This window comes from Tursiops truncatus, chromosome 7 (genome assembly GCF_011762595.2).
Source record: "Tursiops truncatus isolate mTurTru1 chromosome 7, mTurTru1.mat.Y, whole genome shotgun sequence".
Lineage (NCBI taxonomy): Eukaryota > Metazoa > Chordata > Mammalia > Artiodactyla > Delphinidae > Tursiops > Tursiops truncatus.
In genome coordinates, this window is record NC_047040.1 from 45,553,236 (window position 1) to 45,580,323 (window position 27,088).

Below are 27,088 nucleotides of genomic sequence, written 5' to 3' on the forward strand. Positions count from 1 at the left end.
CAGAAGAGGGTGGCAGGGCATATTTAAAGTGATGAAAGGCAAAAACCTACAACCAACATTACTCTACCCAACAAGGATCTCATTCAGATTCGATGGAGAAATTAAAACCTTTACAGACAGCAAAAGCTAAGAGAATTCAGCACCACCAAACCAGCTTTACAACAAATGCTAAAGGAACTTCTCTAGGCAGGAAACACAAGAGAAGGAAAAGACCTAGAATAACAAACCCAAAACAATTAAGAAAATGGTAATAGGAACATACATATCAATAATTACCTTAAATGCAAATGGATAAAATGCTCCAACCAAAAGACATAGACTGGCTGAATGGATACAAAAACAAGACCCTTATATATGCTGTCTACAAGAGACCCACTTCAGACCTAGGGACACATACAGACTGAAAGTGAGGGGATGGAAAAAGATATTCCATGCAAATGGAAATCAGAAGAAAGCTGGAGTAGCAATTCTCATATCAGACAAAATGACTTCAAAATAAAGACTATTACAAGAAACAAAGACAGACACTACATAATCATCAAGGATCAATACAAGAAGAAGATATAACAATTGTCAATATTTATGCACCCAACATAGAAGCACCTCAATACATAAGGCAAATGTTAATAGCCATAAAAGGGGAAATTGACAGTAACACATTAATAGTAGGGGACTTTTAACACCCCACTTTCACCAATGGACTGATCAACCAAAATGAAAATAAATAAGGGAACACAGCTTTAAATGACACATTAAACAAGATGGACTTAATTAATATTTATAGGACATTCCATCCAAAAACAACACAATACACTTTCTTCTCAAGTGCTGACGGAACATTCTCCAGGATAGACCATATCTTGGGTCACAAATCAAGCCTTGGTAAATTTAAGAAAATTGAAATCATATCAAGTATCTTCTCCAACCACAATGCTTTGATACTAGATATCAATTACAGGAAAATAATCTGTAAAAAATGGAGGATAAACAATACTCTACTAAACAAGCAAGAGATCACTGAAGAAATCAAAGAGGAAATGAAAAAAATACCTAGAAACAAATGACAACAAAAACATGGTGACCCAAAACCTATGGGATGCAGCAAAACCAGTTCTAAGAAGGAAGTTTATAGCAATACAATCCTACCTCAAGAAACAAGAAACATCTCAAATAAACAACCTAACCTTACACCTAAAGCAATTAGAGAAAATAAGAATAAAAAAACCTCAAAGTTAGCAGAAGGAAAGGAATCATAAAGATCAGATCAGAAATAAATGAAAAACAAATGAAGGAAATAATAGCAAAGATCAATAAAACTAAAAGCTGGTGCTTTGAGAAGATAGACCTAATTGATAAACCATTAGCCCGACTCATCAAGAAAAAGGGGAGAATATTCAAATCAACAGAATTAAAATGGAAAAGGAGAAGTAACAACGGACACTGAAGAAATATAAAGGATCATGAGAGATTACTATGAGCAACTATATGCCAATAAAATAGAAAACCTGGAAGAAATGGACAAATTCTTAGAAAAGCTCAACCTTCTGAGACTAAACCAGGAAGAAACAGAAAATATAAACAGACCAATCACAAGCACTGAAACTGAGACTGTGATTAAAAATCTTCCAAGGGCTTCCCTGGTGGCGCAGTGGTTAAGAGTCTGCCTGCCGATGCAGGGGACACAGGTTCGTGCCCCGGTCCGGGAGGATCCCACATGCCGTAGAGCGGCTGGGCCCGTGAGCCATGGCCGCTGAGCCTGCGTGTCCGGACCTGTGCTCCACAACGGGAGAGGCCACAACAGTGAGAGGCCCACGTACTGCCAAAAAAAAAAAAAAAAAAAAAATCTCCCAACAAAAAAAGCCTGGGACCAGATGGCTACACAGGCAAATTCTATCAAACATTTAGAGAAGAGCTAACACCTATCCTTCTCAAATTCTTCCAAAATATAGCAGAGGGAGGAACACTCCCAAACTCATTCTACGAGGCAACCATCACCCTGATGACAAAACCAGACAAAGATGTTACAAGAAGAGAAAACTACAGGCCAATATCACTGATGAACATAGATGCAGAAGTCCTCAACAAAATACTAGCAAACAAAATCCAACAGCACATTAAAAGGATCATACACCATGATTAAGTGAGGTTTATCCCAGGAATGCAAGGATTCTTCAATATATGGAAATCAATTCATGTGATACACATGATTAACAAATTGAATATTAACAAATTAAAGGATATTAACAAATTGACAGGATATCAATTGATATCCTGATATCAATTGTTAATTGAATATTAACAAATTGAAGGATAAAAACTATATGATAATCTCAATAGATGCAGAAAAAGCTTTCGACAAAATTCAACACCCATTTATGATAAAAACTCTCCAGAAAGTAGGCATAGAGGGAACCTACCTCAATATAATAAAGGCCATATATGACAAACCCACAGACAACATTGTTCTCAATGGTGAAAAACTGAAACCATTTCCTCTAAGATCAGGAACAAGACAAGATTGCCCACTCTCACCACTATTATTCAACATAGTTTTGGAAGTTTTAGACACAGCAATCAGAGAAGAAAAAGAAATTTAAAAATCTGAAAAGAAGAAGTAAAACTGTCACTGTTTGCACATGACATGATACTATACATAGAGAATCCTAAAGCTGCTACCAGAAACTATTAGAGCTAATCAATGAATTTGGCAAAGTAGCAGGATACAAAATTAATGCACAGAAATCTCTTGCATTCCTATACACTAATGATGAAAAATCTGAAAGAGAAATTAAGAAAACACTCCCATTTACCAGTGCAACAAAAATAATAAAATATCTAGGAATAAACCTACCTAAGGAGGTAAAAGACCTGTACTCAGAAAACTGTAAGACACTGATGAAAGAATTAAAGATGATACAAAGAGATGGAGAGATATACCATGTTCTTAGATTGGAAGAATCAACATTGTGAAAATGACTCTACTACCCAAAGCAATCTACAGATTCAATGCAATCCCTATCAAACTACCAATGGCATTTTTCACAGAACAACAACAAAGAATTTCACAATTTGTATGGAAATACAAAAGGCCCAGAATAGCCAAAGCAATCTTGATAAAGAAAGGCAGAGCTGGCGGAATCAGGCTCCCTGACTTCAGACTATACTACAAAGCTACAATAATCAAGACAGTATGGTACTGGCACAAAAACAGAAATATAGACCAATAAAACAGGATAGAAAGCCCAGAGATAAACCCACGCACATATGGTCATGTTATCTTTGATAAAGGGGGTAAGAATATATAATGGAGAAAGGACAGCCTCTTCAATAAGTGGTGCTGCGAAAACTGGACAGCTACATGTAAGGGATGAAATTAGCACACTTCCTAACACCATACACAAAAATAAACTCAAAATGGATTAAAAACCTAAATGTAAGGCCAGACACTATAAAACTCTTAGAGGAAAACATAGGAAGAACACTCTATGACATAAATCACAGCAAGGTCCTTTTCGACCCACCTCCCAGAGAAACGGAAATAAAAACAAAAAGAAATAAATGGGACCTAATGAAACTTAAAAGCTTTTGCACAGCAAAGGAAACCATAAACAAGACCAAAAGACAACCTTCAGAATGGGAGAAAATATTTGCAAACGAAGCAACTGACAAAGGATTAATCTCCAAAATATACAAGCAGCTCAATATCAAAAAAACAAACGACCCAATCCAAAAATGGGCAAAAGACCTAAACAGACATTTCTCCAAAGAAGATATACAGATTGCCAACAAACACATGAAAGAATGCTCAACGTCACTAATCATTAGAGAAATGCAAATCAAAACTATGAGGTATCACTTCACACCTCACACGCCTCCATCAAAAACGCTACAAACAATAAATGCTGGAGAGGGTGTGGAGAAAAGAGAACCCTCTTGCACTGTTGGTGGGATTGTACATTGATACAGCCACCATGGAGAACAGTATGGAGGTTCCTTGAGAAACTAAAAATAAAACTACCATATGACCCAGCAATCCCACTAATGGGCATATACCCGAGAAAACCATAATTCAAAAAGGGCCATGTAACACAGTGTTTATTGCAGCAGTATCTACAACAGCCAGGACATGGAACCAACCTAAGTGTCCATCAACAGATGAATGGATAAAGAAGATGTGGCACGTTTATACAATGGAATATTACTCAACCATAAAATGAAATGAAACTGAGTTATTTGTAGTGAGGTGGATGGACTTAGAGTCTGTCATATAGAATGAAGTTAGTCAAAAAGAGAAAAACAAACACCATATGCTAACACATATACATGGAATCTGAAAAAAAAAAAAGGGTTCTCATGAACCTAGGGGCAGGACAGGAATAAAGATGCAGACACAGAGAATTGACTTGTGGACATGGGGAAGGGGATGGGTAAGATGGGACGACTTGAGAGAGTAGGATTGACATATATACACTATCAAATGTAAAATAGATAGCTAGTGGGAAGCAGCTGTAATGCAGAGGGAGATCAGCTCGGTGCTTTGTGACCACCTAGAGGGGTGGGATAGGGAGGGTGGGAGGGAGACGCAAGAGGGAGGGGATATGGGGATATATGTATACATATAGCTGGTTCACTTTGTTATATAGCAGAAACTAACACAACATTCTAAAGCAATTATACTCCAATAAAGATGTTAAATAAAAAAATAATATAATAGCAATAATACTATAGCAAAATAAAATTCAGTAATATCATATGAACTATTTTACCTTTGCATTATAGGGAATGTAATGTTTTGATAAAGCCTCTGGCATATGCATCCATGATTTGTCTGCAATGAAGAATACACAGGGTTAAATTAAATCACAGGTTCTAAGGGTGTCATATTCATGCATTTGAAAGGAGTCTGATATGGATGGGAGCACTTCCAATTTGGAGATAGTTTTGCTAAAATGAAAAATAATAACTAGTCAGATATATGAACAATGTAACCACAAAGTAATTGTAGGATTCTTTCCTTAATATAAAAGTATTTTCCTTTTAAAAGCTTTCTAATAATAAAACAATTTTGAATTTTTAAAGAATATTAAAAGAACATCAGTTGGGCTATGAGTAATTATATCAATTATGTGAATAATTATGTGTTATTTTTCTTATTTCATGTGATACTCTCATGAATAACAGGTTATTTTTCTTAATTCCCTTTTCAATAAATAGTAATCTGCTCTTTTCTCATGACTGTTACTACTCCTTAGTATCAAGAATTAACTAGTAATGGGAAATTCTAACATTAAACTAACAACTGCATTTATATAAAGCTGAAATGAATCAATCTACTAAATTCATTTAAAAATTAATATAATATTAGGATAATTTTTTAACCTCAATTTAAAGAAACATTGATTGAGGGTCCACTATCAGGAGTTTTGGATATAAATGATCTTAAATGCAGTAATTTGAAATTATTACACTATTTAAATTAGTGTAATAGAATAATAGAAATAAAAGTAATTAAAAGAAGATTGTAAAGCAATTATACTCCAGTAAAGATGTTAAAAAAAATAGAAGATATCGAAAGTAATTTGTATTGTATATTATTGATAAAATAGAAAATAAAATTTTCATTCAATTTTTGAATTTGATTTATATATTCCACATATCTTCCAAAAATATTTTGTGGAACATATAAGCAGGAAAAAAGCAAAACATGCTAACGTTTACACAAATCTAATTTGCTGATTTTTTACAAACTGCATTTGTCTGTAGTAAAACTTCTCAATCTTCAAATATGTTATGTCTTAAGTGGAGTTTTGTGAATATTTTACTCCTAATGGGAATTTAAAAATTTAGAATCACTATTATAAATAGAATAAAATCAGACATATATTTTACCATGAAAAATATTAAATAAGTACACACTAAAAGAAAATATCAGATTACTAACAAAGCATTTTCAACATTCAATTCAGAACATTTAAAAATGATGTTAGGGCTTCCCTGGTGGCGCAGTGGTTGAGAGTCCACCTGCTGATGCAGGGGACACGGGTTCGTGCCCCGGTCTGGGAAGATCCCACATGCCGCGGAGCGGCTGGGCCCATGAGCCATGGCCGCTGGGCCTGCGCGTCCGGAGCCTGTGCTCCACAATGGGAGAGGCCACAACAGTGAGAGGCCCGCATACCGCAAAAAAAAAAAAAAAAAAAGAAAATGATGTTAACAAAAACTAGTTCGGTATAATTAATATGTTCTCAAACTGGAGGAATGTGAAGACATAGAGAAAATGGCATATATTCCTGGAATTTTAAACCATTCAAAGGATAATGCACTATATATTAAATATGTTTATGGGGTTCAATGCAATATTTACAAGGATTTCTAAGACGAAACATGAGGGATCAATAAAATCCTGCGCCTATGATGAATTTTAGGGCTATTTCTGATTACTGAAGTGGATATGTGACAGCCGTACTTGGGTGAAATATTTTGAGAAGCAATACATCCTAGGCTTCAAAAAGCGGTATTGACATACTGACATTGACAATAATGTATAACTCTTATTTCTTGTATGGATTTTCATTTTAACTACAGTTTTCTCTTTATGACTGCTACTGGATAGTGATATGATTAATTCAAGAATAATTTGTACTTAGATTTGGAATATAGTCTTGCTCTTGTATATTAAAATAAATTTATCACAATACTGTATGCCAAGATAATAAAAACACCAAAGATCTGCCTTCAGAAAACCTAGAAAGATATCTAGTTCCTTTTTTTTACCCCTTAACTCAATTCGTCTCATGTCTCCTTTTCCAAGACACAGAGCATAGTTCAGGAGGATGCAAAGTCTAACTAAAGTTTGAATCTGATGGTTCATTCCAATCCTGAAGCAGAGGGATAACTGCTTTCTCCTCTAAAACACTATTATTTTAAAACTCATGACACTGTCTTTGTTATAGTCTCGTATTGCAGTAACCTAGAAAGAGGTCAGATATATCTAGCTGTTACTGGTGAAAGACTAAAACAATCACAATACTAAATTACCAGCGGATAAGCTGTAGTTACTACAATTACAAAAAATCTACATCCACACACCAAGTGCTGACGATTTAACGGTTGTTCATTACATACCTCTAGTATAGGTAATACAACTATTAAACCTGAAGGATTTCCAAAATGAGTCCTTAATGTCATTCTAATTTATACTTTGGCAAAAGAAAAAACTGACAGGAAAAAACTATATGTTAACTCATATAGATGTGTCTGACCTTGAAGAAAGGGTACAGATGATGTCTTTGGTCACTATATGGACCCACAAAAGATACTGGATACATAGAGTTGGTGATGAAACAGGAACACAGACACTCTAGAATGTGTTCCCTTTCTTGATATTAAACTATAATCACTGACTTAATAGTGAACATTCACATAAAAGGAAAGGCCAACATTTCAAAAATATTTGACAGCTGTCAAACCACTCTGACTACTGGGTCAATAAATCTAGGTATTCAAATGTATTTAGATTAAGAGTTCATCTAGAAAGATGCAGTAAACTTCATTATTCTTGTATCACCAGAGCTTAAAATAGTGAAAAAACCTACTTTGAACATATTAATTTAAAACTAAATATTGATGGATGAATGGATGCATTTGAATAAAATTTTCATGAAAAGGAAAATATTTTAAAACTATTGAAATTTAAGTGCTTTGCACTATGATTATTTCTACTTATCACTATATCAACTGATAAGTTAAAGAACATAAAGTGTAATTAGTTGAATAATCACGTTTATGCTTTTTTAACTAAACGATTAATTTTTGACATAATAAATAGAATATAAGATTTTAAAAGTTCAAAAAGAAAGCTAACATAGGGAAAGAAAGAAGCTATAAAGCATTAATTAAAATTTAATCTATGAATCTGGGGTTAGATAATTTTTACAGAGCTTTTCAAAATAGTCCAAAATGATGCAATTCTAGTACATTCAGTTTTTTTCAGACCCTATGAGCAACTCTAATAACCATTAAAGCATTTGCAAAGAAAATCAGTGAAGTGCCTGGACAATTCAATCAAAGAATACCAAATTACTAATTGGGAGATTTAATAAAAAGAGAAAAAAAACCAATTATGTTTAGGTTTAAGATAATCTCTTTTCCTTGGGTTTCTGATTCAGTAAGGTTGCATGTAATAACCAAGTAAATTGGATATCTATGAAATAAGAGATAAGTTTTTAAAGATAAAAGACGATCTTGTTTTGTTTAGAGTACAGTACAGTGTATGTTGATGCTAGTTATTGGAAAGATGACTTGAATTATATATTCTCTAGGGCTATAATTACAGTTCCTGATGGTCAAGTATATGAATTCTCTGATAAAATTCCAGTTTTACATCTCAAATTAAATTCAACAAATAGTGCTACTGGTTGAAACTAGGAGCACAGGCTCCAAGAAGTTTTCTTTTTACAACTGTAATAAATGAGACAGTGTGAAGTGACTGGTGAACTTAAGGTAGAACTTCCCGGCATCAGGTTCTAAATGAACTGGAGTGAAATACTGATCAAAAATTTTCTGATATGTAATCACTGGACTTGAAAAATAAGAGAAGTCAAAAGAAATTTAAAGAGAATGCAGCAAAGCAGGAAATAACAAGTTTCTGCTTCTTGATTCTCTAGATCACTCTGATTTTCCTCATGGTTGTACTCCCACTGTCTTCAAGTGAGCCAAATATACAATCGCCAGTTACTCATCTTACTATCCAACACTTGGGATTTCTCAGTGAAAAACCACTCCAAATCCCCTTCAAATAAAGAGTAAATTAGAAATGTGAAGTTTCAATTTTAAAACCATGGGAAAGGGAATTCTAAGCAAATAAAAAGAAGCAAAGATATTGAAATGTCTTTAAAAAACAAGATAGTGTGTTTAAAGTGATGAGTTGTGATGTAAGGTTTTTATTGTCTTAGTAAAAATACTTCTATATATCAGAGAATTATTTCTAGATTTTTTACTAGTAAAGGGAATAAAAAGAAGGATGATTTTATTTTTGGTATATGTTTTAAATCAGAAGCAAGCTACAGACCACAATAAATGTCATTTTGCCTTCCTCTTATTCTGAAAAATAAGTAAAATAATAAATTCCTGGTTTCCCAGGGTTGAAAGGTGCCTGAAAGTTCTTCACATTACCTAAATCCCTACTGAATACATTAATCCTCTGTACCACATCCAAATGTTCGAACACCTCTCATTTCAGTAAAAAATAAAGGTAATACTTTGAATAATTCCGTTATACTTTGGCACAACTTTGTTGGAATTTTTTTCCTACATTTAATCAATGGCCTTATAATTTACACCCATTTGTCCTTTATTAAAGTTAGTTCCATGAACAAATGACAGCATTCAAACATTCATAGGTCTTCAAAAATTGCAAGACCACACCAAGGGTTCTCAGCCATGCTTCCTGTTGCATGGTTGAAAGTCCTGAAGTCATCTCAGCCTTTATCAACCAGTCATGTTACAGTGTGTCAATTCATCCTTAAAAGCAAGAACACACTGTGACTGAGGGCATGGAGTAGAACAATTAATCTATTTCCTGGTTCAAGACTGTTCATTATTCATCCATTAGAAAATGAACTGGAACCTTTGATAACCACACTGATGACTTTATTCTCCAGCCATGTTTTACCCACACAGCAATTAAGGTTCATCTTCCAAATAATAACCATATATAAATAAGTATAGAAGTGTTAGAGGTTCTGGACCCATGTTTGGCAATTTACAATATCTTATTAAGTTTACAGTGTGGAATATGACCTAACTAGTCATTTCCCCCCCATATGCCTGTAATCCTACCACATCAGTTATCTCTTCCTACTTTCAATCACCTAAGAACTTGAGTGGCATCATTTAAGTATTCTCTCCCAGGTCATTGACAGCATGTTAAACAGGAGACAGCCCTGTGCCCACCACTAGAGAACTCCTTCTAGAATGGCAAGGATACATTATTTTAACTTTACTGAACTATATAAAACTATCAAATTTTTCTATCTTTCCTATGAGTGTATCAAGAAATATTTTGCCAAATGCCATGTTTTCCTGCCCCTTAAAAAAATTTCTGTACTGATAATTACGATATATTTATACTTATTTTAAATTCCTACTTTAAAATTAATAACAAATTTATTTGGCCTCTTGCTATCAATTCACCCATCATGAATCCTTATTCATTATTCAATAAAAAGTGAAGTTCATGCACACACACACACACACACGAGTGAATTTAAAACACTATAGCCCATGTAAGCTCAGGGAATTTAGTCCTATGGCTATGAAAAGTGAAGTTAGGACTAACTTCCTGTCAGATCACTTTATTTTTTGCAACTCTAACTTCATTCTAGAGTCACATGGTTTGATAATCAGAAAAAGTGATTTCTTAACATCTCTGCTGGATTTGAACAGTAATATTGAAATGACTGCCAGGTCTTTAGTGGACACACTTACCTTTCTTCCTGCTAAAAGCACGGTTCATGATGAGGATCAACCAAATAGATGTTCAGTTCAATCACACTTTATAGCCTATAAAATTAAGAAAATAGTAAAGCATAAATAAAGGAATGTTGATCAACCTCTTTTATGTAAATTATTTTAATCACAAAGTCTTTTAAAATTTTCTAGATGTTTAAAAGCAATATTTCAAAATATCCTGAAGGACAATGGGTAAGAATAAACGTAACACTCAATATTATGAGTGGCACAGCAGATAAGAACAATATATCAAATGAAATTCCTCCAAAGTTCCTTAACTTTTGTCTTTTATCCTATTATACGTCTTTCACTAATTATATTTACCTTCAAATTTAAGAATAAAGAAGGTTAACTTTTCCCTGAGCTTGTTGGCAAGAAGTGTGGTAATGTTTTGGGTTTTCATTAACAGCAGTGGTGGATAAACAGAAGTCTTCTGATATAAATGGGGGTCATGCCCCCCACCCCCAATCAGGCTATGCTTGGCAGCCCTGTGTCCCATGATGCTCCAGACAGCTGCTGCCTATCTGTTGAAACCAAGGCAATGGCATGCCTCCCATTCCCCACCCCTGAAGCCAAGGAGGGAGCCTTGATGATCTCCGAGTCACATTCAGGATCATTCATTCCTAGTCTTGAAGAATAGTGCACATTCACAGCCAAATAGCTGTATGGTCCTTTCCTGTGGGATCTAAGAAATCCAAAAGCTGTTCTTCATTTCATCCCATCTCCCTCTTCTTCAGTTGAAACTGGCAATGTTTTGCTAGAGTAGCTGATTAGGTCTGCAATTCACATAGATACTAATCTCATCAAAGGGCTATTTGGCCATACCTTTGGTGTTCTCTGCTATATGGATTGGCTGAGAATTTTCCAAATCTTTTAAGTACTGATTACTTTCTGCTTAACAAATTCATTTCCTTCTCACATTTTACTATAATCAATTAGAAGGAACCAAGCCCCTCCTTCAACATTTTGCTTAGAAATCCCCTCAGCTAACATCCAATTTTATAGATTGCAAGTTTTACCCTCCACAAAACACTAGAACACAAATACAAGTTGGCCAAGTTTTTTGCCACTTTATTACAATGATCACCTTTTCACCGTTGTTCAAAAAACATGTTCCACTTTTCCGAGACCTTATCAGAATGGCCTTTACCATTCAGATTTCTACAACATTCTGTTCATGATTATCTATGTATTCTCTAAGAAGATGGAAACTTCCTCTCCAGCTCTCCTCTCACCAGAATCATCTTTAGTAATACCTTCAAAATACTCTTGGTTTCTTCTAGCATGCACTTTAAAACTCTTCTAGCTTCCCCCCATTACCCAATTCCAAACCTGTTTCTACATTTTTAGGTGTTTGTTACAGCAGCACCCTGCTTCTCAGTAACAATTTTTATTTTGGTTTGCTCAGACTGCCATAACAAGATACCATCAACTGGGTGGCTTAAACAACAGAAATTTATTCCTCGCAGTTCTAGAGGCTGGAAGTTTGAGAGTCATACTTTAGGGTGCCAGCATGGTAGGGTTCTAATGAGGACCTTCATCCTGGCTTGTAAACAGCCACCTTCTGGCTGTCTCCTCACATGGCAGAAAAGAGAGAGGGCACTCTTATCTCTTCTTGTTCTCATGAGGACACTAATCCCATCACTGGGGCCCCACCTTTGTGACCTCATCTAAACCTAATTAGCTCCTAAAGGCTCTATCTCCAAATACCAGCACTCTGGGGGAGAGGGCTTCAACATATGAATTTGCAAGGGACACAAACATTCAGTCCGTACACTCTCCATAAATCTACATAGCAATTGAAGCACAGCAGAGAAATTAATCTTTATCATAAAGTTGTTATTGCAGTGACATTACTGCTATCTCTGTCCTTGCACTTCTACTCCCAAGAAAAATTAAAATAGTTAACTGAATTATAAAATATTACTAGGTACTGTTTAGTAGACTTAGATAATGACACAGTAATATCAATCTGTTATTCACCCCATACTTTACTCATCTTCTCATGATATATGCTATTAATACAAGATAGGTAGAGAATACATTTTAAGAATTAGAATGCCAAGATAATTATTCCATGTATATTAACAATATAACATGGTTTATTTTCTATAGTATGAAAGATATTACTATTATATATATATATATAACAATTAAAATGACTTCATTTTCTACAATTAATTTATTCATTCACTCAGAAATAATTTATTGATCTCCAGTTCCAGGCACTCTGCAAGATGCAAAGAAATACAATAAGGACAAAATATATTCTGTATTCTCCCAAGAGTTACTCTTCACCTAGAACATAACAGACATGATTATTAATTGATCATATCCTCAAGGAATAAGTGAAGATCAAAAACTAGCAGAAAAGGAATATAATGTATCCAAATGTAAGATTCAATTTCTCTGGAAGAATAAAGAGACCAATACCATGATGTCTATTAATCAAAAGATCAAATTCAGTATGCCTCTTCACTACCCAAATCTCATCACTTTTAGGTAGACATTTTCAACAATAGCAGACCATAAAATATAATGGCATTTAATACTATATAATTTTAAAATCCATGAAATTAAATAATATTGTGCTTTTTAAATTAAGAACAATATAATATAAACTCTTTGGGGACATATAGACAGAAAGTAATAAACCTTAGAATAATTGTATAAAGTTCAGTAGGCCAAATAAGAAGAATATAAAATAACAGTACAATTCTATGACTCTAAAACACCAGAAGGATTGTTGCCTGCTCACAAAACATGTAGATATAAATGTCAATGAATATCAGATAAGCCATTCTTGTAATGTAACTAAAAACCAATAATTTCACTTTCCAAACACCATTCTTTAGCCTATTTATTTGATCCTATGGCACTCTACACTTCTTTGTAAAACAGATCTTACTTCCCCTCTCTATGCTCATGTATATAGTACAGTGCATGGCACTAAGTCGGCATTCAATATACTTACACCTATTTAATGTATAACAATACATGTTTTGGGCTTCCCTGGTGGTGCAGTGGTTAAGAATCCGCCTGCCAATGCAGGGGACAAGGGTTCAAGCCCTGGTCCGGAAAGTTCCCACATGCCGGGGAGCAATGAAGCCTGTGCGCCACAACTACTGAGCTGCACTCTAGAGCCCGCGAGCCACAACTATGGATGCCTGCGTGCCTAGAGCCCGTGCTCCACAACAAGAGAAGCCAACGCAATGAGAAGCCCACGCACCACAATGAAGAGTAACCCCCGCTCTCCGCAACTAGAGAAAGCACGAACGCAGAAAGGAAGACCCAACGCAGCCAAAAATAAATTAAATAAATAAATAAATTTAAAAACAACAAAAATACATTTTAATGCACTCTACAGTTGACATAATAAGATATATGTCATTATCAACTTAACACATTAATAAGCTAAGAAATATAAGTTCTATATAAACGGATTTTACTTCCATTTACAATATAATATAAATCTTTCTGTTTGGATAAACTTTTCGTAAAGATTGTTTTGGTGACTATATACACATGGATGCACCATTGCCCTATCATTAAACAACTATTATTTCTAAATTTTAGCTAAATATATACAAAGGGAATAATTTACATAAAAATTAGCTTTTATTCATTTTTCCCATAAAATAGCATCCCAGAGTAAAAATCACTAGATATAAAGTATTACTATTTAGGTTTTCTTTCTTTTTTTTTTTAACTAAACATAAAGGGGTTGTAACAATTTACATGGCCATCAGTTATATGACAACACTCATTCAACTTCACATTCCCCGGGATTGACTATTGAATATTGTGTGTCTCTGTGTGTATTTGCATGTGCTATACTTTTTATAATCCTGTTTTTAAAATATAAAACTCTTTAAGATTAACAGTGCTATATGGTATGAAAACATACACTGATATCCCAATGAAAAAGAACCACTATCATTCAATAAATAATCCAAACCTTCCTCAGAAATTTATGTTGACACCTTTCCATATATTAAATTCAGCTATGTAGATTTATTTAGACACTTTTGCTTCTGGCCAAGACAGAGTAACAGAGGCTATATTTCTCTTACCATCTGAAACACCTAAAAAATGAAACAAGAGGTATGAAACAATGACTGTTAAGACATTAGACATCAGGCAACAAAGGACAGTGATCCATGAGAGACGAAAAACAAATAAGGTAAGCCCTATGACTTCCCTGGCTTAATGCATGGAGAAGGTTTCCAGACTATGGTCCAGGGAGGTGCAACTCAGTTGAACCCCAGCAATCTCCCTGAGTTTTGGAGATATTGCTGAGAATGTGGTGAAATGAAGATGCCTATTTTGCAGTCAAGAGCACTGGAGAGGAAAGAACTCTACCGAAAGCACTAAAGATACCTGTAAAAAATCCTTCTTACAATCGAACTGAGTAATGATAATGACCCAAGACTGAGGATAGAGCCACCCACAAAATTTAGAGAGAACAGTGCCTGTAGCTCACACAAGAACAAACAGCAAGGAAGGAAAATTTTGAATTCACAGAACTTCAGTTTGATTACTAAGAAGAGTCTCATCTTATCAGTGGGGAAAAATTAAGGCTAGAATAAATGCTGCTTTGGCCTCACCTGACAAATCTTTAAAAACAAGACCCAAAAGAATCAAACTATTTCCAAGTAACTTCTCTATATCCCAAACTATGCTCAAAAGGATTTTAAGGTTAATTAGCACCCAACATGGTAAAATTCACAATACTTGGTATGCAATAAAATGTGTGTGTGTGTGGGGGGGGGGGGTGGCCATATATATATATATATATATATATATATATATATATATCAATCACATGCAAAGAAGCAGAAAAATACAATCCACAATGGGAAGAAAAATTAATCAAGACTGATCTACAAATGACCTGGATGATGGTAGTGGTAGGCAAGGACATTTAGATATGTTCCATATGCTCAAGAAGCTAGGAGATAGATTAAATAGATACAAAAAAACACCCAAATAGAACTTCTAGAAATGAAAACCACAATGTATAAAGTAAAAAATATACTATATGAGATTAACGGCAGGTAAGACATTGCAGAAGAAAAGAGTAGTGAAATTGAAGACACAGACATAGAAATTATAATGCAACATAGGAAAGTCTAGCTGGCAGGCAGGAAGGAAGAAACGGAGGGAGGGAGGGAGGGAGAAAGGAAGGGAAGGAGGAAAGGAGGAAGGAAGGAAGGGAGGGAGGGAGAAAGGGAGGAAGGGAGAAAGGAAGAGAAGGAGGAAAGGAGGAAGGAAGGAAGGAAGGAGGGAGGGAGGGAGGGAGGGAGAGACAGAGGATCACTGAATTATGGAAAAGCCTCAAGTGGTTCAATAGTCCCTGAAGGAGAGGAGAGAGAAAAATATTTGAAGAAATAAAGGCTGAGAATTTTTCAAATGATGAAAAATATAAACCCAGAGATTCAACAAGCTTAAACCCCAAACATGAGAAACAAAAAGAAAACAACACCATGACACATCATAATCATTGCTCAATTTTAAGAACAAAGAGAAAATCTTAAAAGCAGCCAGAGAAAAAGACAAGTACGGAGGAACAAAGATTAGGATGGCAGCAGTTTTCACATCTGAAACCCTGCAAACTAGAAGACAGAGGAGCAACATCTTTAAAGTATGCAAAAGATCAAAGCTTGATCAAGAAGAAACAGATAATCTAATTATATACGGGGAACGGTAAGAGTGATTTTTTTTTCCTAAGGCCCATTTTGAATTTCTTTATAAAAAACTATATACATTTTTGCTTTTATCTTTCTTAAGGATCCAGAGGCAAGTAAGTCTGGCTACATTCAAAATACAAATGGAATATTTAAACGTGATCAAGGAAAAAACTCATAATTCATAAATTATTCATGATGTATTGAAATATTACCACTCCAAGTTTAAAGCCAATTGGGAGTTTTAAATCTCCAAATAAAAATTTTTAAATACATTATAAATATTAATAGCAGATGCCATTAGATGAATTCTTTTAATCCCATATTTTAAGTAAAAATCAGTAATCCCATTGACAAAACACCATGAGGCCACTTGGTATTCATTTACTCTATAAATTTAACCTTTTTAGGCCTAATTTTAAAACAAGTTTGAAGCCAACAATCATTTTTCTAAAATAAATCCAGCATATCCAAGTTTGAAAACTATTTACCAAAGGAAATCCACAGATATTTATAATTTAGTTTAGAAGAAGTTTAGGGTGACTTTTTAATGAATGGCAGTTTCCTGCTTTGCAACCTGCTGCCCAAGCTCTTGTTTTAAAAAACTGTCACACTGTTATGACTAAAGGAACTCTATATGGTATGAATATTAAAAGCTGTAAAGCATCTGGCTTTGAATTTCATTTTTATCCTTATAAGTACATTTAATATCAAATTTTCCTTGAATTCTTTCAAGGTTAAAAGAAAAAAAACCTCAGTATTGATTAAAACATGGTTCACATTAATATGTCATACATCATCTTAAAATCCTGTTCACTAAGAGATCAGAGATGATGTTAAAATAATGAAGACTAATCATTAGGTTTAGTTCTTTGCAGGATGGTAAATTAGGTGAAGTTAAAAAAAAAGTTCTTTCTCGTGTGAATGCATATAAGATGCATTTTCTTACTCTCAAAACTTTTGTGTGCTTTTTGAATATATAATCCAGGAAGGTAATCCTGACATGATGTCAGACAATTTTAGATCCTGCATTAACTCCTCCACATTGCTAAATACTCTAAAGTAGTTGCTAACAATTGCAACTTCATTGCTTGCCATGGTAAAGGAAACTTCCAAAATCCTCCTGGGAGAACTCAGCTCATTTTTGACACTCTTAAGGATCTAATTAGTGTCTATTGTAAAGGTTCTCTGCTTAAAACTCCCAATTGTAAGACATCTTATAATATTCTTCTTCATTGTATTGTAGGACTGTAATTTGCAAAGGGCTCTTTGCTTTTGTAGATCATTACTGAGTGCAGCCAAGAAAACTAACCAGTGCACAAACTGAGACATTTCACAGAAGGAGAAGTCACATGATACGTGTTTAAGAGGCTATACATTTATAATTTACTAAGAAATAGCAGCATTAGTATTTTCTGAAATTCCTTAACTTGGGATATAAATGCTTATCGTTATTTTCATAATACTGACCCGTATCTCTTAACACTCATAAAAAAATCCTTCGCCCTTCCAAAAGATACATTTCAAGACCACGTTATTCGACAAGCATTATAGGAGTGGAAAAGTAAAAATAAGTAGCACATGGTCCCTGCCTTCAATGAACTTATCATCTTTGACAGGTAGGCAAGACTGGGTATGGGGCTCCATGGATAGGGAGGAGCCCTATAAAAGAGGTAGATACCCCTGAAAGAGAGAGGAGGAAGCATGGAATGGCTGTTTCGTACAGAGGGGCAGCTTCAGAGTGTATGTGAACAGTCACTTCCCAAATGGGCAAAGGCTAAAGGTGAGGCGGGGGGAAGGGTTTCAGGTTGTAGGGCAGAGCACGTGTGGCACATGCTGATTAGAGCAGAGGGCTCCTAGCCACACTGCTAATCGCCTTCTGGGAGCCATCCACTGGCCCTCCCTGAGGCTCCCAACTAGACTCTTGTGCAACACCCTTGACTAGGAGGGGAGGAAGGTCTAAGGACAGCTTTAGCTCTTGATAATGTGGCCAACTCTTCAGAATGGCTTATATATGAGAAAACCTTGACATATAAGGTCCAGAAATACCAGCTCTATGCAACAAAATAAAAAGGGCCTGAATTTCTTCCAATGCCAAGAGCGAAGTCAAAATAAAGGCTACAATGAATCAAAAAGAAAAATGGGCACATACAGCCTATTCTTACTGACACTGAAAGCTATGAAATTTGAACCACTTTATTCTAACAATAACATTTTCTATTGTAAGAGGATTTGAATGAAGTATATTCAAAAGTCATTTCCAGAGCTAAGCATTGTGCAGTAGTATCCGGACAATAATTATGGCAAAGCTGGGATACCACAGAACTCCGTGCAGGGACTGAGTATCAGCCTGGTGGTGCCGCCGCCACTCACCCCCTCCAGAATAAGGTTGTGCCCTTTCAACCAAAAGAGAGAAAGCTTCAGGGAAGGAGATGTAGCGGAAATCTCAAACCACCTGAGCAATCCCAGGGGTATGATGAGTATCCCAATATACTTCCACAAGTGTCTATAAAATTCTGAGCTATACTTTGGCAGGCTTATAGCAGTATATTTCAATAACTAGATCGAGATTTTTCATGAGAACTTCAACCAATGATCGATGAACTATTTCTCTCCCTGGGTTATCTTATGTTCTTAATGGGAGGTCAGTTACCTTTCTCTAAAATGAAATAATCACAATAAATAAATTATGCTAAGAGAAATATTTTTAAAGACAAAATATTGAAACAAACATTATTTACAAAAGAATACACATGGCTCTCCTATATGTGGACCTAAAGGTAACCTAGGTTTAGCTTCATTTTAAAGGTTAGACTTTGAAGTTCTTTGTACAAATTCTACTGAACATTCTCCTCTTTTTTTAAAACTCACAATACACTGTCTCTCCTTTTTATTTTGATTGTACACAAAAGAATTATCTTTTTAGACCTGCTGTTTTCGTCATTTCACCAAACACTTTGATATCCATATCCTAACTGTGAGTGAGAACTTGTGGGATCCCATTACTGAGGTAACATTATCTTTGGCAAAACTGTCTGAATTCCTTTGAAAGACTAGAATAAAACAGCTTGACTGCTCATTTAATGCTATTATAGTCTAGGACTCAAGACAATGGATTTTAAGACTAGAATTTGTGAAATATATATTGTTTTAAGATTCAGTTGATCTCTACAGACAAAGCAACAATATAAAAATTTTTACTTCAGTTTCAAATTTTCTTCCTTTTATTAGGGTATTTCACTTGAAAGGATTTTTTTCATTTAAATGTCTTGCTTTAATATGATCTTTTTTTTGACATTTTGTATGGTAAGCAGTTTTTATCTTTACATTAAGTTCTAACAATCAGGAATTTATAAATGTGCATAGATTTGCCATTTTAAACACTTTATACAGTTTTGTTTTAAGACAGACAGACAGAGGGAAATTATTCCTTTTACCAGTTCTTAAATCAGCCCTGGAAGAAACTTCTCACATCTTTTCACCTGATATCTAGAGCACCTCACAATGTTAGTGGCTTAGTTAGGAGGGAATTGATGGGCAGGAAATCTAATCCTCCAAAACAGAGCCTCCAAATATCTCCACTCGAAAATTATGCTTTCCTTACTGTTAGAGGCATTACTGTTACTCTTAGAGGCACTACACTTGCCTACACGCAATACTGCTTTGACCACAGTTAATAATGCATTCTGCCTCTGTGACTACAATCAAAACTTCCTATTTTTAACTTTAGTGGGACTATGGCAATCTTAAATCTGCTGGTTTCCTTCCTGTGGGCTTTCAACCAGCCTTTCCCATCTAGCTGCCAAAACATTTCTCCTCAGAAATCTCTTTACCTTCATCACCATCTTGACCATGTTGAACTTTACCCTAGCCCTGCGACCCTGGAAAATAACAAAGGTTAAGGAAATCCCCCATCCCTCTGTGTTCTGGAAATGGCTTGCTACAAAGAACCACCCTTCCCTACAAGACTTAGATAAGATTTAGGGCACTCCCCTGTTTATCCAGGACAAGGCCAGACTTTGACCCTCCAAATTCCCATTCTTTGCTTCATTAATGATTAGCTGAACTGTTTGTGCCACTGACCAATCTGGACAAAAGACCTGCTACCTTGATTTGACCAAACTTTAGCTAAGCTTCTCTCCTTCCCCCAGGCTCCTCTGACCCACTCTCAGCCTAGCAGCCTCAACCCTTCCTTCATAGTCTCCTCTAAGAAGAGGCTGACCTCACAGTAAAACATTCTCTGGTCTATTTTCCCCAGTTGTACCATCCTCACTCATCCTACCTTCCCACCCACATCCCATTCTTTCCAGCCTTGGTTACTCCTCCTTATAAGAGAAAAGCCCTTTTCTGCCTAGCCTTTGAGATGCCTGAGATGATCCTATGCTTGGCATATTCTCCCTACCACAATCATCCACTCCCCTTATTGCACTAATATTTTCAAATAAGGTCTCTCCTTATCTAAATCTGGATTTATTTTTTATTTGACACTCCATTTAACCATACTCACAAGGAGTTCTGGCAACTAACATCAACCTACCTCATTGAATTAATTTGCAAACTTTCGTTTGAATATATCTACTCAAATGGAGCTAGCCCTCTCATTCTCTTGCACTCATGGGTGCTTTCATTTCAGCATCAAATGAATTGCAAAATCATTTTGCAATCCTAGAAAAGTAAATGTATCTTAGTTTTTTAAATTTTGTTATTTTTGCATCCCTAGCAGCATCTAGTTCATACCCAGAGTAAATATCTGTTTAATTACAAAGTGAATTAACAAGTTGTTTTCTAAAACAATATACATTTTATCGTAATACGAACATATATCTTAGCTCCCAAAATCTGTTGAAAATGTACAACTAATTTGAAGATATTTTGTTAGGAAAATTTCTAAGATTGTTTAGTAATCCAATTAACAAAGCTACAATCTTACCTTATTACATACATAGTACAGGACTGTGATAAATTATGCAAATAAAGACAATGCACTTACTTTTTCATCAAAGAAAACATTATAAACAAGCTTATAATGATAATAGCCATGATGATTCTCTGACAAAAGAACTATTTCCTTTGTTAAACAGGAAGAAATCTATTGAAATAATATATTTGCTGAAACAATATAAATTAATGAATAATTTGATAAAGCCACATATATTTTCAGACTGGAGTCCAGCAAACACTGTGATTGTTCCAATACCAAAAACATGAAGAAAAAATTTACTCTAATAAGGCAAATATTCTTTATCTAGGTTAAACTTTTCATAGGAACAAAATTCTAAGAATAGAAGGAAATGGAGATAGTATCTACCTAAGGACAAAGGAGGAAATATTTGTAAGTGAGAAAAGAATAAGAAGTCATTAATAAGTGAACCAAATGGAAAATATCAGTATGAAAGCATAATGCCTGAAATTGTAAAAAGCCATAAAAATGGACTAAGTTGCAAAATAGGTAAAATTTATAGATGAATTACTGAGCACAAAGATTAAATGGAGAAACCCTCCTAGGGGACTATGAAAAGACTGAAGAGATATATCAAAGAAATACTGAGAGAGTTAGAGGATAGAAATAAAAGTGCCAAAATCTAGATCCTGGGAATACCAGAAAGAAAAATAAAAAGAGAGAAAAAAGATAGTTAAAAAAAATTATGAAGTGGATTTTCACAGAATTAAAATTGATTATGAAAAATGTCAAATTGAAAGTTTCAGACTTAAGCATATTATACTATTTACTTAAGCATATTACACTATTTACATATTTAGACTATTCTAAAATTTAGAATAGTAAATGCAAGACAAAATATACAATACATGCAGGCAGCCAAATTAATAATAAACTTCATAACAGTAACAAAGGACGCAAAAAAGACAAGTAAGCAATATTTTCAAGGTATACTGAAAGAAAAGAACTTTGAACTATGAATGTTATATGGAGTAACTATAATATAATATAATGTGAGGGAGTAATAACTACATTGAAGACAAACAATGCCTCAGAGTTATTACCACTGAAAACATACTTTTTTAGTATTCTGAGGTAATGGGGGGTTAGGATTTCAACATACGAATTTTGATAGGACACAATTCAACTCTTCACAGCTACTGTGAGATAGTGTATTTAAAATAAGCATGTGGGACTTCCCTGGCAGTCCAGTGGTGAAGACTTTGCCTTCCAATGCAAGGGGAGCAGGTTTGATCCCTGGTCCGGGAGCTAAGATCACACATGCCTCATGGTCAAAAAACCGAAACATAAAACGGAAGCAATATTGTAACAAGTTCAATAAAGACTTTAAAAATGGTCCACTCACATCAAAAAAATAAATAAATAAAATTTAAAAAAATAAAGAAATATAATAATCATGATAATATGAGGTTTATGCCAAGGATGCAAGGATTGTTCAATATAAGAAAATTTGCCAATATAATTAAGCACATTAACAGGCTGATTGAGAAAAGATGTAATTAACTCAATAAATGCACAATAAACTTTTTTCAGTTTGAAAAAACTTTTACAGAATTAAAAAGAAAAAAAAGTATCCCTTAACAAACTAGAAAGGATGACAATCTTCTTCACTTGGTAATCTTCACCATTTATCACACTTAATGGAGAATATTAAGATACTTTTAAGCCTGGGAGCAAAATAAACCTTGTACCATGGTACCAAAGGTACTTGCTCCTGCCATAGCAGGAAAGAAAAAGATATGAGTGTGATGAATGGAAGGGATGAGATAAAACTAATATTAATTACAGATGATATGACTACCCATCTTTTAAAGTCTGCAGAATACCTATTAGAATTAATACTGAGAGTTCAGCAAAATTGCCATATACAAAATCAACTTATAAAAATGAATAGTATTACTCTGTACCTATAATAGCTAGCATGATCAAAAATGAAATATTATTCACTATAGGAATAAAACTATAAAGTATCTTGAAAATTAATATAAAAAATTCTTACAATTTCTATGGAGAAAACAATTTAAACTTGTATATAAACAAAGATAATTTACACAAATGGATATATTTCTTGCTCTGAGCAACATAACTTAATGTTATAAAAATATCAATTATTTCCCAAATAATTTATATATCCAAAACATATAATCAAAATTTCCAACTGGATTTAGTAACTTGTGAAAATGCATTGCATATAAAAGAGAGTAATTTACTGTAAACTTATTCTAAAATTATTTATTCTTCCATATAAATGTCCACATAAAATTTCCTCCATATGTTTTAGCATCTGTCTAAACTTATTCTAATATTTATAAGATATAATAAATGTTTAGAAATAATTAAATTACCCTTTAAAAAAGTTTAAAAAGAAATCCTAAGTGATATAAAAACATATATATTGTAAAATTATTGTAATAAAAACAGTAATAACATTGGCAGGAAATCCAAGAAGTGGATTGGAATAAAGAGTTCATAAATATCCCTGAAAGATGGGATCTTAATTCTGATTAAGGGTAGAATATTAACATATGATTAAGAGGACATCATAAATCCAAGGATATGCTCTTTAACAGATGGTATTCAGAAATTTGGCTCATATGGAGGGGGGGAAAAAAACATTTTATCCCTAACACTACACAAAGTTGGGATCCAAATGCATTAATAACTTTATGAGTAAGAAAAAAAGCCTATAAAATATAAGAAAATACAAAAAGAATATCATTTTGACCTAGAGCAAGAAAAGAATTTCTTGAAAAAAAAATGCAAAAATAGAAATAAATTTGATTACATCATAATTAAAGATTTAATTTCAGAAAAGGTAACCATGAAAGAGGTAATCAACAAATGACAATTCTGAGAAAAGATATGTTCTCTCTCTAAATCTGATAATAACTAATATCTAAAATATAAAAAGGCTTTCCTAAAAATCAATTTTAAAAAGTCAGTGACTGCTCCCCACAAAAATGGACAAACAATAAGAACTATCAATTTGTTGAACAACCCAAAAGGCTAAGAAGCATATAAACGGATGCTCAAACTTATTAGTAATCACCAAAATTCAAATTTAAACCATATTACTTTATATTAATTTGATTGGCAAAGTTAGAAAATTGTATAATGCCAAGTATTGGTGATTTTGAGAGGTTATAACAATGGTTCTCATATTTACATGCTCATTAGAATCACCTGGGAAGATTAAAAACTATTACATGTCAAAAATTCACTCTGTCTATATCAATCAGAATATAGGCTCCTGACTTGAATATTTTTAAAGAACCCTCCTGGTAATTCTAACATGCAAGGAGAGTTGAAGAAAACTAGGATATAGTAACCTTCAGGCACTAATAGGGACAATTTATAAATAGCGTGGCTCATTTGAAGAACAATCTATAGTGCTTAAACAAATTTAATGTTCACATACCCTATAACTCAGAAACTCTGTTCCTGAGTATTCATCCCAAAGAAATTCTCACAGGTCCACAAAGGACTTCTGTGAGAAATCTCATTAATGTTTGAGGTGGTAAGGGGCTGGAGGCATTCTGATTGTCTATCACCAGTAGAAGAGACAGGCAAAATGTGGCAGGGGTACATCAAGGAGTACTCTGTAGAATGGTCAATTGAAAATGATGATTAAATGTGTGCATAACAAAATGAGTGGATCTTAGAAACAATGCTGATTACAACAAACAAGACGGTGAACCAGATAATCCCCAAATTAAACAATGCTTATATACAAAACAATACCAATTTTAAAAGAATAAATACAAACAAAAAAATATGTACATGAAACAACTGAGTATGCTGAAGAGGGGGAAAGGGATAAAAAATGTGCATAAAAGGTAACAAATCAGAGGAAAGACAGTGACTTTGAACAGCCCTAAGGAGTATGATTATTTCAATACCTTGCACCTGCTATCAATATATAAATCTTGGTATAAGGCTGGCATTACCATGCCATTTTTCTTTATTCAGTCACCCAGGAGTCTTGTGGTACATTTATGGGGTGACGTCAGCACCCCTGCCCTTCAGTACAGGAAAATGCCGAAGCTCATTTAAGATTGGAAAAAATTATCTTCCATACAACGGAGGCATCTAGACTGGGCTGAGATGATTGATGTCAGCCCGTTCATACCCCCTCAATTTTTTCTATCTCCATTAGTCAATTGGGCAATGGTGATTACCCACTTTAAGGTTGAGATCCAAATACCCAGACATCAATCTCTGCCTATTCTCTTCATCTTCTCTCTTATCTCAGAGGAACAGGAACATCTTCCCACTCCCTACACTTGTGTTCTTTGTTCTACTTTAATCCCAGTTCTTTCTAATTCTTGAGCATCATTAACATCCTCATTCCACCAAGAGATGGAAATCATTAGAGTTATAGATTTCTCTTTTAACTTTTGCCACAAAGTTCTTGAAATTCTGGTTACTTTTTCCACTGTGTCATGTCTTCAGACCCTTTGCAATATTTTTTTATTTATATTTCAAAGAGAGAGCTAGCCAGTCTAATTGATGGATGGATATGGAAAGTAAGAGAAAGGGAATTCAAGGACAACTTTCTTTTCTCTTTTTAGATGAGTAAATCATAGTACATTTATTGAGAAAGGGACACTTGCGGAAACAAAGGTTGGAAAATGGAATTCAAGACTTGTTTCAGATATGTTAGTTCTGAGATATCTATTAGACATCTAAGAAGCTGAGTGAATGGTTAGATATAGGAGTCTGGGACTGGCAGGCAGGGTAGGAGTAGAAATATAATTTGTGAAGTAACCAGTTTATAGATGATGAGGTCAGCTAGGAAGTGTGTACAAATGGAGAAATGATAATTGAGCCCACAGGCATGCCAGATTTTATAAATTAGGCAGAATAAGATTAAGCTGGGAGATGGTTAAGAAACAGCCCCTGAAGTCAAATGAAAGCCAAGAAATTGTGCATTTCTGGCATCCAAATGAAGAAATTTTCATTAAGAGAAGATTAAATAATACTGACATGTCTACAAAGGGGAAATCTGAGAAATGGCTATCAGTTTCACAACATGGAGACTATCAGTGACTTTTGCATTGTAGTTTCAGGGGTGAAGGGGCTAAGACAGCTTGATTGGTGTTGGTTCATGAGAGAAGAAGTGAGGGAGCAGAGAAAGCAAGTGGAGAAACTCATGGAATTCTTCTATAAAGGGAAGCAAGAAATAAGGCAGGACTTAAGGGTGACGAACTCAAGGAATAGATATTAATTGGGTACTACTGCATGTGTATTTAGGCTGATGGGAACGTATCTTTAACGGGAGAAAATTGATGATACAGAAAAGAGAAGGGATAAATGCAGGAACAAATTCCTTGAACAGGCATTCATAAAGGAATATGGTTGAATCCACAAATGAAGTGACTGTCCTTAGATAAAAGGAGAGGTAGTTCACTCATAACAGAAAGGAAGGCTGAGTCATTGGAACATATAAAAATCCTTGGTAGTTCAGTAGATTTAGTGGTGAGAAAAATATGGAATTTCTCATCTAATTGCATGTATTTTATCAGTTAAATAAAAAGCAGGTTCTTACCTCTGAGTGAGGAAGATGAAGGGATGTAAGGATTAAAGAAGGGAAAAGAAGAGGAGAAGAGGGGTCAGAAAATAGTCATCTCGAAGAAAAGAGCAAATTGAAGAGATAAAGCAGTTGAATTTCTGGGCTTTTGTAATGATCTGATGAGGACTTCAGTCTAAACATAAAGTCAGACTAATCAGCATGTGAGTTTTTGTGTGTTTGTTTCAGCCTCTTGATCTACTTAAGCGTAGAAGAGTTCGGAGTTGGACTATAAAAATCTTAGTTGGTGAGAACTGCAGAAGATAAAATGAGAAAATACTTTTAAGCAAGGTGGGTTTGAAAAGTTTATAAATATGTTAGGGAAAAACAGTCTCTTTCTAGTCCTTGGAATTTTTAATATCT

General features: G+C 34.4%; 1 protein-coding gene across 8 annotated transcripts in view; it reads right to left on the minus strand.

Annotated features, from left to right (window-relative positions):
* The window catches only part of GULP1 (GULP PTB domain containing engulfment adaptor 1), a 367,352-nt gene that overhangs the window by 94,069 nt on the left and 246,195 nt on the right, over positions 1-27,088 (minus strand). For all 8 annotated transcript variants that reach the window (XM_073807501.1, XM_073807502.1, XM_033859966.2 and 5 more), the window contains 2 exons: positions 10,486-10,560; positions 4,767-4,828 (listed from right to left, as the gene is read on the minus strand). In XM_073807501.1, coding sequence (XP_073663602.1) covers positions 4,767-4,828; positions 10,486-10,513 — 90 coding nt within the window. In that variant the 5' untranslated portion in view covers positions 10,514-10,560. The remainder of the gene's footprint in view (positions 1-4,766; positions 4,829-10,485; positions 10,561-27,088) is intronic.